Source organism: Globicephala melas, chromosome 4 (genome assembly GCF_963455315.2).
Source record: "Globicephala melas chromosome 4, mGloMel1.2, whole genome shotgun sequence".
Lineage (NCBI taxonomy): Eukaryota > Metazoa > Chordata > Mammalia > Artiodactyla > Delphinidae > Globicephala > Globicephala melas.
This window is the reverse complement of record NC_083317.1, coordinates 8989954-9004125: the sequence shown is the minus strand read 5'-3', so window position 1 is coordinate 9004125 and position 14172 is coordinate 8989954. Positions and strand designations below refer to the sequence as shown.

Here is a 14172-nt window from a genome sequence, read left to right as displayed (position 1 = left end):
CCGTGGCTCACGGGCCCAGCCGCTCCGCGGCATGTGGGATCTTCCCGGACCGGGCCACGAACCTGTGTCCCCTGCATCGGCAGGCGGACTCTCAACCACTGCGCCACCAGGGAAGCCCTGTGTTTTTTTTTAATATAAGTGAGAGAGTAGTCCCTGGGGCTGCCGTAACAAAGTGCCACACTGGGTGACAAAATAACAGTTATTGTCTCACAGTTCTGGAGGCCAGGTGTCCGAGATTAAGGTGTGAGCAGAGTGGTTCCTTGTGCGGCTGTGAGGGAGACTCCATTCCATGCATCTTGCCTGTCTTCTGGTGTTTCACTAGTGATCTTTGGTGTTCCTGGGCTTATGGACGCACCTCCCCAATCGCAGCCTTCCTCTTCACACGGCATCTTCCCTGTGCGCATATGTGTGTGTCCAAATTTCACCTTTTTATAAGGACACTAGTCATATTGGATTAGGACCCACCTGATGACCTCACTTACTTGATCATCTGCAAGAACCCTATTTCCAAATAAGGTCACGTTCACAGATGCTGGAGGTTAGGAGTTCAACATCTTTTTAGGGAACGCAGTTCAACCCATAACATACATTATTCTCTGATTCACTTTGGTTTTCATCCAAACACTATTTGGAGGACATCTTTCCATATCTGTGTTCACAGAGGTATCTTACTCTTTTCTCATTTCTGAATGAGAGTCTATGGTATGGCTTTAAATTTCTTCACCTCTTCCCCTATCAAGGTTATTTTGGTTATTTCTAGTTTTTCACGGTTACAGTGCTGCAATCAGCATCTTCGCACAACCTGTTCTCAGGGCTGCAAGTGTTTCTGAGGGATCAGTTTATAGAAATGGGTTGCAGTCAAACCCATTTCTTACCTTAGAAAGATGCTACCAAATTGTCCTCCAAAAAGACTGTAAGAGTTATGGTTCCACAAGCAGTCAGAGGCCCATGGTCTTTTTTTTTTTTTTTTTTTTGCGGTATGTGGGCCTCTCACTGCTGCGGCCTCTCCCACTGCAGAGCACAGGCTCCGGACGCGCAGGCTCAGCGGCCATGGCTTACGGGCCCAGCCGCTCCGCGGCATGAGGGATCCTCCCGGACCGGGGCACGAACCTGCATCCCCTGCATTGGCAGGCAGACTCTCAACCACTGCGCCACCAGGGAAGCCCCGGCCCATGGTCTTTGAATTATTTTTATTTTCTACTTTGTTTAGGGATTTGAAAATTCTGCCCTTGAAATCCATTCGGTGCAATGGCAGACAGGTGTGCAAACAGACTAAAAAAGCGAAGCATTCCTGAAAGACAGCTGTGTGTGTTGGTTAGTGCTGGGGGCAGATGCCTGCCCCATGGGGCTTGCATCTCAGTTTGCAAATTAATTACAGACTGTTGCTTCATTCTCTAAGTTAGTCTTTTTTTTTTCTTCTTTTTTCCTAGCTGTTACAGCTGTTGGAAAAAAAAATCCTAAAAAGGTTGTAAGATATAAAGTTTAAGCACGTGTAGTGTACAAATATAAATAACACTGTGTTTCTAAAATTGCGTGATACTGTCTCAGTCTTCCCCGAAGAGCACAGTGGGTCAAATGCTGAAAAGTCTTCAGTTTAATGCCGTATGAGCTGAGTAACAGTATGAGAGGTTGATTCATTAAAGGTTGAAGTGTCATCCTTTTGGAAAAGCCACAGAACGTATACACGCATATACATGTGTGTGTGTGAAACGTGTACGGGGTAAACACTTGTTCTAGCTGTCTCCCCGTGTTTCATTCCTTTGTGCCTTTATTTTACACTCAGCCCAGTTTCCTCATTCATATTTTTACATCTGGCAGAAGCTGTTTTTAAATAACCCTGTTGGACCCTGAAGGGCCTAAATAAATAAAGTGGGCTCAAAGCCAGCCCACCCAAAGAGCACAGGGCTTGGCCAGCCGCCTCGCTGGGCCGGCCGCCTTTCTCCTGCCCCCTGCGTGCCCTCTCCATTGTATTATACACGTGTACACAGGGATCCTCTCGGGGCAGAGAACTGTGATTTTGAAAAGCAGGGAGGATGCGTTCGTAGCCTGATTCAGTTGATGTTTGAATCCCTTGGCCTTTCGAGATACACGGTACAAACTTCCATTCTTTGCAGAGTCCAGTCAAAGGTGAAAACGGTGAAGTAATTTTAGGCACAAACGCAGTGCTTCCTGGTGATGAAGACGCTCCATTTCCTCCGCTTAAATCTGAAGACAGTGGCATCGGCCTCAGTGCTTCGTCGCCAGAGCTCTCTGAGCACCTGAGGGTTCCCAGGGTTTCTCCAGACAAAGACGACGTCTGGAAGAAGGGCGGCAGCATGCAGAGGACGTTTCTTTGCCTCCAGGAGCTAATTGCCAACTTTGCCCACAAGAACATTTTTGGAGCACAGCTGATGGCATCCGGAGAAGAAACCAAGTTGGCAGAGCCCACAGGCCCGAGGGAGGAGGGTGGGGTGCGGGGCACGGCGGGCAGCGACTCGGGGAGGAAGAGCTCGTGGGAGGCCAAGCCCCTCGGCGGGCCCCAGTTCAGGCAGATGCTCTCGGACCTGTTCACGGTGCGAGGGTCTCCATTCAAGACAAAGAGCTTGGAGACACCCTCGCCCCTGCCCAGCAGCCCTGGCCGCAAGGGGGAGGAGGAGTGGGCCGTGGACCAGGTGGTCCTTGACCCGGGGAGCCCGAGGGAGGGCTGCAGGGAGGCCTTCGCCGCGGCCTGCCACCTGCTGCTGGACTGCGCCACCTTCCCCGTGTACCTGTCCCAGGAGGAGACCGAGCAGCTCTGCGACGCGCTCTTCCAGCTGCCGGGTAAGAGGGCGGCCCGGCTAGAGTCCCGTGGAGGAGCCTTGGGACTCTGGCAGTGGAGGTTTAGAGACGAGCTAAAATCACAGCGGCCGAGAAGGAACTGTGTGCCATGTTTGTTTCCTTCCTGGTTTTGTAGTTAGCCTGTGTGGTTTGGATTTGTCTCACCAGATGGGAAATTGATGAGGCGGGGTCTGTATTTTTTTTTTTTTTTTTTAACGGTATGCGGGCCTTTCACTGCTGTGGCCTCTCCCGTTGCAGAGCACAGGCTTCGGACGCTCAGGCTCAGCGGCCACGGCTCACGGGCCCAGCCGCTCTGTGGCACGTGGGATCTTCCCAGACTGGGGCACGAACCCGTGTCCCCTGCATCGGCAGGCGGACTCTCAACCACTGCGCCACCAGGGAAGCCCCGGGGTCTGTATTTTTAAACTAGGGGTGTCTAGCAAAGCCCGTCAAAAGGTCTGGGACTGGGACTTCCCCGGCAGTCCAGTGGTTAAGACTCCACGCTCCCGCTGCGGGGGGGCACGGGTTCCATCCCTGGTTGGGGAACCAAGATCCCACATGCTACGGGGCGTCGCCACAGAAAAAAGAAAAACAAAGTCTGGCACGTTAAAGGTGCTTATGGTAGTCAGTACCTAGACTCTTTCGTGAGACCTGCTCTTAAAGCTTTACATACTAGTTTGCTACGGCTGCCATAACAAAGTATCACAAACTAAGTGGCTTAAACAATAGAAATGGATCGTCTCATGGGTCTGGAGGCCAGAGTCTGAGGTCCACGTGTTGGCAAGCCCACGCTCCCTCGGAAGGTGCTGGGGAAGGATGTGTTCAAGCCTCCTTTAGCCTCTGGTAGTTCCTGGGCTTGTGGCAGCCCAACTCTGATCTTTCCATGGTGTTCTTCCTGTGTATATGTCTGTGTTCAAATTTCCCTTCTATAAGGCACCTGTTATATTGGGTTTGGGGCCCACTCTGCTCATTTTAGTTTATCCAATATTTATTTATTTGGCCACGCAGCTGCGGGATCTTGTCTCTTCCCTGGCCAGGGATCGAACCTGGGCCCACAGCAGTGAAAGCTCCAAGTCCTAACCACTGGACCACCAGGGAACTCCCCATGACCTCATTTTAATTAATGACATCTGCATGACCTATTTCCCAATAGGGTCCCATTCTAAGGGGTTAGGACTTCAACATAAGAATTTTTACGAGGACACAGTTCAACCCATAACAGGCAGTGTCTTAGCTTGGGCTGCCGTAACAAACTGCCGTAGGCTGGGGGGCTTAAACAAAAGCAATTTATTTTCTCACAGCTCTGGGCCTAGAAGTTTGAGATCAGGGTGCCAGCATAGTCAGTTTCTGGTGAGAGCTCTCCCCTTGGTTATAGACTGCCACCTTCTCACCGTATGTTCACGTCCTGGCTGGGGGGCAGCGGTAGGGGGCTCTCTCTGTTGTCTCTTCTTAGAAGGGCACCAGTCCCATCCTGAAGGCCGCACACTCAGGACCTCATCTAGACCTAATCACCTCCCCTAAGCCCCGCCTCCAAATACCATCACATTGGGAGTGAGGGCTTCAACGTGGGAATGTTGGGCAGACACAGCTGGGTCCATTGCAGGCAGTGAACACTTGAAAGGAAAAAGGGATGGAGGAAAAAGTGGAAAAGAAGAAAGAGTGATTAAGTTGGTGGGAGCAGAGGGTGAAGATTTCTCCACCTGTCATTACCTTAAACGCCCATGCAATTTGTCTCTGGCTCATGAACTGCAAATGACAGTATACTTGGAAGAAATGCATTTAGAATTGATAGCTTCAGCGTATTTTCGGCCTCTTTTAAAGCTAATGGCACGTGCCCTACCACCAAGAGGGCTTTGAAAACACATTTTGAACTCTGCACCAAAAAAATGTGATTTTGACTCTGTAAATTTCAAAAAAAAAAAAGTTTTTTAACTCAAATTTTACTATATTTAAAAAAATTTTTAATGACATGAAAACAAAGATTTTGAATCATTTCAAAACCCTGAGACCGACCTTTGCAGAATTTGAATAATCTGACAAGCGCATGAAACCAGACTTGGTCTCATTTGTCCTCTGGCCCTGAATGGGCACAGCGTATCCTGTCACCACCAGAAGGTTATCACGCTGCTGTCCAGGTGACTTCCCGGATCTAAACGCCTTGGAGACTGGCTCTCAGGCTGGTGAGCGAGTTTCATGAGGTTTTGTCTGTCTCTCTCTGTCCTCTCTGGTTGGCTTCCTTCCAGGAGCTGGCGATTCCAGTTTTCCGTCTTGGCTGAAATCCCTGATGACCATTTGCTGCTGTGTGACTGACGGCTACCTCCGGGATGTGGCCATCTCCACCCTGCTCGAAGTGATAAACCACTCCCTGTCCCTAGCACTTGTCATTGAAGACAAAGTGAAACGCTATAAAAGCTCCGGACACAGCCCATTTTTCAGCAAGCTGCAGATGGTGACAGTTCCTCCCATTGCTCCAGGAATATTGAAAGTCATCGCAGAGAAAACAGACTTCTATCAGGTATCCCATCCAGAGGAGGGTAGCTGGGACCCTGGGACGCTTTTCCCAGACTCTATATTTGAAGTTGTCCCACAAGTTGTAGTGGTGGTGACAGAGTATGGTGCCTTGGGTGGCAGCCGGTGAGGGTGGCTGGAGACCTTGCCTGCCTTGCCCATCTCTCTAACCCAGGCTCCTGGCACAGTTTCTGTCCCCGCAGCAAGTGTTCAGTAATATTTGCGTTCAGTTTTAGGCTGACCAGACTCCGTCTGGCAGGATTCCTAAGTTATCTAAATATACAGAAAAAGAGACTCTGTCCTAATTTGTGAGGTTAGAGGCTTTGAGGTTACTTAGCCTCAAGGAAAACTTAGTTCGTGTCAGTGTAAGAATGATTGTTGCTGAAGATGGTGAGCAGGTGTTGTCCATCTTTTGGGGGGACAGAGTAAGAAAATAAGGTAGTATAGGGCTCATTTAATTGCAAGAAGCTGAAAGATCCAGCTAGCTCATGAAAATAAAAGTGAGGTTTATTATAAAGGTAGGGGAGCCCATGGAAGTCCAAGGGCGGGAGTGGAATGCAGCTGGGTCTCACGGGGTCTCACCTGGGAAGCTGTCAGGTCCCGAGGCTGCTTGCTCTGCACATCTCCCTGCCAACCAGGACCTAACTTGGTTGCCACTTGACCTTCAGTCTGCCTCAGGACCCTCAGGCTTGATTCTCATAGCTAATGACAGTTGTATCACTTTCTAACAATTCTGAACTAACTGGTCAAGGCTATTAAATAGGCAGTCAGCGGGGCCCCCTTGGGTCAGGTGCCTTCTGCCGTCCAGTCGACCACAGCAGTGGCGCAGGCCAGGGGGAAGTGGTCGTGTGGTATAGACAGGGACCAGCCCGCTCACTGGGGCCTGTAGATGGGACACATTTCCCCTGCAGGTGGTCAGGACAGCAGATGCCCTGCGAATTCGGAGATGCTAAGGAAGAGACATTTTAGGTGTTGTATGTGGGGATGAGGTGCTGGAATTAAACTGTCCTTTCAGGTCTTGACAGCCCGTCCTCTGAAAGGCTTTCGAAATGGGCTGGCTTTTCACCTATTGGAGATGAGCTCTATCAAGCAAGTCATGTAATTGAGGCCACGTCTCAGCTTTGTTTCCTTTTTTTAAAAAAAAAAGAAAAAACAGCATCATTTACGTATAATTCATTCATTTAAAGCACGCATTTCAATGGTTTTTATTATATTCCTTGTTTTCTACATGTCATATCTTTTTTCCACCCATCTCCCTTTTACTACTTCCTTTTTCATTAAGTGAATATTTTCCAGTGTAATATTTTAATTTCCTTGATGACTTTTTCGATATATTTTGGGAGTTATTTTTTTTTAGTGGTTACTCTAAGGTTTACCAATACATCTTATCAGAATTAACTTCACATTCATACTAAATTCCAGTGAGATATAGAAACATCCCTCTTGAATAGCTCTATTCCTCTTCCAAACGTATGGGCCACGTTTCCTTGTATCTTTGCATGTCTTATAGTCTTTATTGAAGACTGGACATTTTAGGTAATATATTGTTGTAAAGTTGTACTCTGGGACCTCCCTCCCACCCCACCTGTGACTTGTTGTCTCTTGTTTGTTTAGTGACTTGACTGTGGTAGTGATGTCTGTTTCCCCTGCAGTGTGAGGCCTTTGGCGCTGCTCCTTGGAGGGTTCAGCCTTAGGAATGTGCAGCTAGTCTGAGATGATAGTGATCTTAGCAAGATTCTCCTTGACCGTCTGCTTTCTATTCTCATTGACTGTCCGGTCTCTGTTAAGCTCTGTTGGTATCACACCCAGATGTTAAGCTCCACTAATCACTGGCTGATTGCTCTATTGTTTTCAACAATGCCTTGGGGCATAAATCACTCCACAGTCTGAGCCAATGAAATTTACACCCCTCTCTCAGGTAGTTTTTTGAGGCCAGTCTTTGAGATTTGTTTTGACACAGGAGGATTTTTCCTAGCTCTCTGTTTCCCTGGTTATTTCTGGTAAATGAGCAGGCCTGTGGTTTAGCTTGTTGCTGTGGTGGAGCTACCAGCCTCCTCTTAATTGCTTACCGCCCAAATCTCTGTTGTTTTTGAAAGCACTCCTAGACTTGAACATACACCTGTGCTCTGTTCCAAATAGACTCATTTCCCTTATAGAGAGCTATGCAACTCTCTGTTTTATGGCTTGCCTCTCCCGCTGGGCAAATTCTCTGAAAACTATTGCACAGGAAGAGCCTCTTGTTTGGTGTGAAGTATACTTTTATGAGTTCTTTCCAAAGCCTGGATTTTTATTTTGACTCAGATTTGGTACATACCTGAGTATCTGCTACTTGCCAAGCACCGGAGCATACGGTTACATATTATCAGGTTGTCAAGAGCTGGGTGTGGCTGGTACCTGCCCACATTGAGATGCTGGAAGTAGAAGTGGTAATGCAACCTGCACAAGTAGCCAGGATGTGCCCCTGGTTCTTGGATTCCAGGTGTTGGGCTGGTTCCACATCCTCTAGCCTTTTTCTCATTCCCGTGGAATGGCTCACCTGCCAGCTTTCCTTCTGCACACAGTGCAAATGAGGATAAGGTCAGATATCCCAAGAGTACCCTGCCCTTTCTAGGTTGTAAGGCAGATTGCCAGCCACTAATAAAACGTCCAGAACATAGGGATTGAGAAGGCTAAGACAGATGAAGGAGCAGGTGTGTTTTTGTGATCAGTATCAAGTCTCAGAAACCCTCCAGAAAAAACTTTAAACCTTCCAGGTGGAGCATCTTACTCATAAATTTGCCGTAGGAACTGCAAGCAAGGGGACTTTTAGTCAAAAGTTTTGTATCAAAAGTTTACATGTAACTTGTTAATTGGACATCATGGTCCCTTAGAAAAAATAAATAATGGTTAGTGGCTCAAACCAGTCAGTGGTTAATTTGATCTGTGCAGAGAAGACAGTTTTGTTCAAGAGAAATAAATGAGCCAAAAGAAGTTCTCTGATGTAAGATGTACATTATAAAAAGTTATAATCTGTGAGACATCATCTTTTTCCACGACCTGGAAGAATGCCTTCAGAAATTCCGCTCCCGGAAGGGGCCACCAGCCGTCCTTTTGAGTCTCACTGTGGTTGGGTCAGGCACCCGCCGCGCTCCCTGGGGCTTGGGGAGGGGCTGCAGCCGCTTGCAGACCTCATACGTTTAAAGCGCTGAGTTCAGGGCTGGGGAGATGAAGGACTCTATTTGGGATACAATTTGTGCCCTGAAGGTGAGCCAGGGCATCTGCCACAGTGTTGTGCACAGAATTGGGAACAAACAAGTTTGGGGAATGAAAGCTGAACGCCAGTTTGAGCCAACCCTAGGTGGTAAGGTCCTACGGTGTCTATCTCAGGATAGCGACCACCGCAAATCCACCGAACTTCCTAGAGGGTGCGTCTCTGGAACCCCAGTGCTGGCGTGTAGGGAGCCTTGGTGTACGCTTGTTGAAAGGATGCCTCAGCTGATAGGTTCTTGCTTCCAGATGATTCCCCTCTGCAAGTGAAGGTCTGGGCAAGAGCTGCAGTGTTCTGAGCTAGTCTCAGACATCCAAGTTTAACCTATAACGTTGCCCTTGCCCGGATGACTCCTGAGGGGTCTGTAATGTGGTTTGGGTTTGCTTCGCTTTGTTCTGCTTGGTGGTGTTGGTTCTCTGTGTATTGAGGATCCTCCCATAGCAAATGTAGGCAGAAGCCAGTACCTGGGGGCCGGGACTGGGCTGCCACAAGGAGGAAATGGGCGGGAGCCGCCTGTGTTCACACTGTCTCCCCCTCCGTCCAGAGGGTGGCTCATGTGCTTTGGAATCAGCTGAACAAGGAGACCCAGGAGCATCACGTCACGTGTGTAGAGTTGTTCTACCGCCTGCACTGCCTGGCCCCGACAGCCCACATCTGCGAGGACATCATCTGTCGTGCCCTCCTGGACCCTGACAAGGTGAGTCTTTGCAGCCGACAACCTCCCTCTGACATCGGTCCTGACACCGTGAGCCCAGACAGACTTACCTATATCCGGCCGGAGTCTTTCTGGAGCTCAGTGGACATCCTGATGAACGGGCAGGCCTGTGGCACTAGTAACATTTTTTTTTTTTTTTGCCTGTGTTGGGTCTTCACTGCTGCGTGCAGTCTTTCTCTAGTTGCGGCGAGCAGGGGCCACTCCTCGCCCTGGTACATGGGCCTCTCACCGCGGTGGCTTCTCTTGTTGCAGAGCACGGGCTCTAGGCATGCGGGCTCAGTAGTTGTGGCACGTGGGCTCTAGAGCGCAGGCTCAGTAGCTGTGGTGCATGTGCTTAGTTGCTCTGCGGCATGTGGGATCTTCCCAGACCAGGACTCGAACCCCTGTCCCCTGCACTGGCAGGCGGATTCTTAACCACTGCGCCACCAGGGAAGTCCACATTAGTAACATTTTAATACATTAATAATTTCAGGACTGGAAGGCCTCCAGAAGCACGAGCTATCCCCTGTGTCATATTAAGGCTCACCAGGGAAATCTGCCCAGGCTCCCATGATGCCTGCAGGGCTTCTAGAGTTCTCAGTGAAGTAGGCAGTCATAGAGAATGTGTCGCCTTGGAAGCCCTGGCTCTGCTTTGCTGTCGTGTCCTGTTCTCTAAGCCATTCAGCCTGGCACTGCCAAAGGCCATGAGAAGGCTGTGCTCTGTGTTTTCCTTCAGCCACAGGCCTAGGTGTGACCCCAGACTCGGGCTGACGCTGAGTCTGGAATACGCACTCCCCGGAAAGCACACCTGTGTTAGTGGGAGCAAGGAAGGCAAGGACCCGGGTCCTCCCTGCTCCAGGCGCCATCGGACACCAGGCACTGATGCGACTCCAGCATCTCTGCCTGGGTTGCTGCCTTTCTGCTGAGCTCTTGTTTGTTATTTAAATGGGGTTTGCTGCCACGGAGAACAGTGTTCTGCTAAGAAATCAGGTTCCTCACTCCCGTTTCTTTGCTATTCAAGGGAACGAGACTGGAAGCTCTGTTTCGATTTTCCGTCATCTGGCACCTGACGAGAGAGATCCAAGGCAGTCGAGTGACATCTCACAATCGCTCCTTTGACAGGTGAGGGGGACTTTTTTATAACTTACCCTTAAAAGCAAGGGGACACTTTGCAGAGGTGCCGGGTCAGTGTGTCGGGCTGGGGAGAGAGAGATGTGTGCAGTGGAAAACCTGACCCCATGTTCTTGATGCAGAGCGAACGATTCCTGTGATCCCCTAAGTGAATTCCGGCCAGACGGGTGTGAATACCTGGGAGGAGTTTGCTTAATTTGGCCTTGGAGGGAGGAGAAAGCCCCACGTGCCTCAGACTCACCTGAGGAGCTGGTAGAACGTGCCCCCCAGGGGCTTGGTAGGGAGACGAAGATGGGCTAGATCTTGACTCGGGTGGCAGCCACGCTGGGCGTGCGCGCCTGTGATGTCCTCAACCACATGCTGAAGACGTGAACTGTATCGTACGCGCATTCTGTTCTGCGTTGGTTTTTGAAAATCCCCCACCTTATTTCCGGAGCTCTAGATGCGGGGGTCAGACACACAGCCTTAGAGAGATGCCAGCTGATTCTGGTACCTCCTCCCCCCTCCATGTGGGGTGAGGCCTGGGCATCGGGATTTTAAAAGCTCCCCACCCCACCCCCGCCACCAGAGACTCTAGCTGAGAGCAGGGTTAACGTCCCTGGTCCTCGTCTGCCTGGGTCGGGAAGCCCAGGCCAGGTGAAGCTCCCCGAGGGCGTCCCAGCCGCCCTGACGGTTTGCATCCCCCCACAGGTCCCTGTTCGTCGTGCTGGACAGCCTGGCCTGCACAGACGGCGCCATTGGGGCCACCGCCCAGGGCTGGCTGGTGCGGGCGCTCTCCCTCGGCGACGTGGCCCGCATCCTGGAGCCCGTGCTGCTACTCCTGCTTGAGCCCAAAACCCAGAGGGCCTCCATTCACTGCCTCAAGCAGCAGAGCTCAACGGGTGAGCACGCCGCGCGCAGGCCAGGCCAGCTCTCTGTCCCTGGGGCAGGAAGGGGTGGACCCCAGCTGCCTGGTGCAGCAGCGAGGCACTTAGACCTCCCTGGTGGTTTTGCCACATTCAGAAGGTATGAAGGTACTTTGTGGGGACTTTTAAAATTTAAGAATCAGATGAACCAGCACTTAGAAATGCTAGGTGGTGGGTTTGTTGTGTTCACTGAAAAACATGATTTTTTTATATTAAACAGGAAAATGTTAGTAACCCATGTTCCAATAAATATAGCTGGTTCTTGGTTCTTTTGCTAGAGAAAGCAATTCAAGTGCATCTAAGGTAGGAGGAGAGAAAAACAGACCATCCATCCAAGGGTCTCCAAGGCCAACCCTTCACTTATGAAAGAAGTCTGAGGTCTGGCGTGAAGTCCAGTTTGGGTTGGCTAGGCTAGCACTTCTCAGACCTGGGACGGGAGAGTGGAGGTTGCCTCCAGGTATGAATGATCAAGAATGTTGAAATTTGCATGTAACCTACTCAGTTGTACTTTATAAAAATTACTTCTGCTCCAGAACTGTCAAGAACAAGGTAAGTGGTTTCTTTTCTGTCTGCTCTCCAAGGCTCTTTCCAGCTGTGAACATATAATCAGAAATGCAGAAGAAATAGACCTTTGGGTTCTGAGAACTTTCAGAGGCATCTTTAACATAAATTTAAAAGAGTATGGGTAAGAAGAAGAAAAGAAAGGCTAAAATAAAACCGAGGAGTTCATTAAATTTCAGTGACTAACACCTAGAGCCGTTTATGATCTAACATTGCTTCCCACAATAGGTGTATTTTATGACTTCCTGCAGTTTTCTAAGTGACGGTTTTACAAGCTTTGATTAGTTTGTTTAGACCACGGGGTTGTAAATATTCAGTGTTTGTCCCAGTCTTATCTCACAGAGAAAAGCAGCCTAACACCTAAATAAGCAAAGATTCCTAAGGTGGTTTCCTTTCCTTACAGGGTTCCTTGCCTAAAACTGTAACTTCTGGTTTTCCTTTAGGTGCCTCCTCAAAGAAGAGGCATTTTATTACTCCACAATTATAAGAAAGTAAAATGCAAAGAAGTATAAACTAAGCACCTTCTTAAAAGTTTGCTCTTCATTAAGAGAAGCTAGATTTTAAGCATTCCTTTGCTTTAACGAGAAAGTTTTCACTCCACGGCTCATTGGGTTTTAAAAGTCTCGTGGCACTCCCTGCTGCCCCCTCTAATTGACGTTTAATGCTACCTGCCTAGTAAGAGACAATGCGTTTTCTCTGCCACGTTCTCTCCCTGGAAACAACTAAAAGGGTTCTGCTTACCCTGCATGCTACCTCTGTGAGCCTGTAGAAATCTACTTTTTAAATACTGTTGTGCACACCAGGCAGCTCCTCTATTTCTAAAATCTTATTCCTCCTCCTTTCCTAACCTGGCTTAGTGTTCATGGAATAGATTTGCTGGAAGCTGCCTATTACAAATGTTTGGCAGTACCAAAGACATCTGGCTTTTCACTCCTTTTTTTAAAGAGACCTGAGCACTTTAAAGTGTTGTGTATTTTCTGATCTCAGAGGTACTAGCGTGCTTATTTTAAGAACTGGAATCTTCAGTCGGGAAGCAAAAGCACAAGTGAAAGTCCCTCGCGATGCCGGCTGATAGAGCGCCTCACTGTTAATGGTTCAGTAGCTGTCATTCCAGACTTTTTCATAGCTGCATATTACAGGCACTCTCCCCTAACTGGGCTTATTCTGTACAGCTAGATTCTGCAGCTTAGTCTTTTTTCTTCAATACTTAATATACTCCACACATTGCTCCATATCGTACGTGTAGAAGTATCTTTAAAAAACCCAAACAGGGCTTCCCTGGTGGCGCAGTGGTTGAGAGTCCGCCTGCCGATGCAGGGGACACGGGTTCGTGCCCCGGTCTGGGAAGATCCCACATGCCGCGGAGCGGCTGCGCGTGTGAGCCATGGCCACTGAGCCTGCGCGTCCGGAGCCTGTGCTCCGCAACGGGAGAGGCCACAACAGTGAGAGGCCCGCGTACCGCAAAAAAAAAAAAAAAAAAAAAAACCAAACAGTAGCCCTCTGCATGCCTGTGGCATGAGTGTTTTCAGTCCTCTTACTGTGGATGTCTTGTTTGCTTTACAGTTTGTTTTTATTCAAGACGTTTCAGTGATACCCTCTTAGCTTTGAAGACCTTCTGCTGACATTTCTGTAGGATACCTTTTTTGAAAGGAAACTCCCGGGAGAAAATGATAGGCATTTTTTTTTTAAATCACCCTTCCCCTAAACTCGGGATATTTATATTTCCTATGACAATGTAACTAAATGATCCAATTTCTTGAACATTATAAAAGGCCTGTTCACTTTGCTTGTCTGCCTTCCATCTGTAATGTAATCTAGACTCTAGTGTTGTTGTTTCATGGGGGAATTATATTTTATTTTGTGGTTTTTACACTTTATGTTTTTGGTTGAGGTATAGCTGATTTACAATACGATGTAAGTTTCATGTGCACAAGATAGTGGTTCACAGTTTTTAAAGGTTATACTCCATTTATAGTTATTATAACATATTGGGTATATGCCCTGTGCTGCACAGTATATCCTGGTAGCTTATTTCTTGCATACACAGGAGTTTGTACCTCGTAATCCCCTACCCGTGTCTCCCCCTGCCACCCTGCCCCCACTGGTAACCACTAGTTTGTTCTCTGTGACTGTGAGTCTGTTTCTGCTTTGTTACATTCATTCACTTGTTTTAATTTTTAGACTCCACGTATAAGCGGTAACATACAGTATTTGTGATTTTCTGTCCGACATTTCACTAAGCATGATACCCTCCAGGTCCATCCACGTTGTCGCAAAGAATTTATCTTGTCCCTCCTCCCACAGGAGAATTTTACTAATATTGATCTTTC

The 14172-nt window shown here is 48.6% G+C and overlaps 1 protein-coding gene across 7 annotated transcripts in view; it reads left to right on the top strand.

Annotated features, from left to right (window-relative positions):
* Window positions 1–14172, top strand: part of DOP1B (DOP1 leucine zipper like protein B) — a 109965-nt gene that overhangs the window by 54488 nt on the left and 41305 nt on the right. For all 7 annotated transcript variants that reach the window (XR_009563659.1, XR_009563658.1, XR_009563661.1 and 4 more), the window contains exons 14-18: window positions 2115–2799; window positions 5040–5311; window positions 9096–9248; window positions 10267–10367; window positions 11067–11257. Coding sequence is in view for 3 of the 7 variants with exons in the window: in XM_030880857.2 (XP_030736717.2) it covers window positions 2115–2799; window positions 5040–5311; window positions 9096–9248; window positions 10267–10367; window positions 11067–11257 (1402 nt within the window). In the remaining 4 variants the exon portion in view is untranslated. The remainder of the gene's footprint in view (window positions 1–2114; window positions 2800–5039; window positions 5312–9095; window positions 9249–10266; window positions 10368–11066; window positions 11258–14172) is intronic.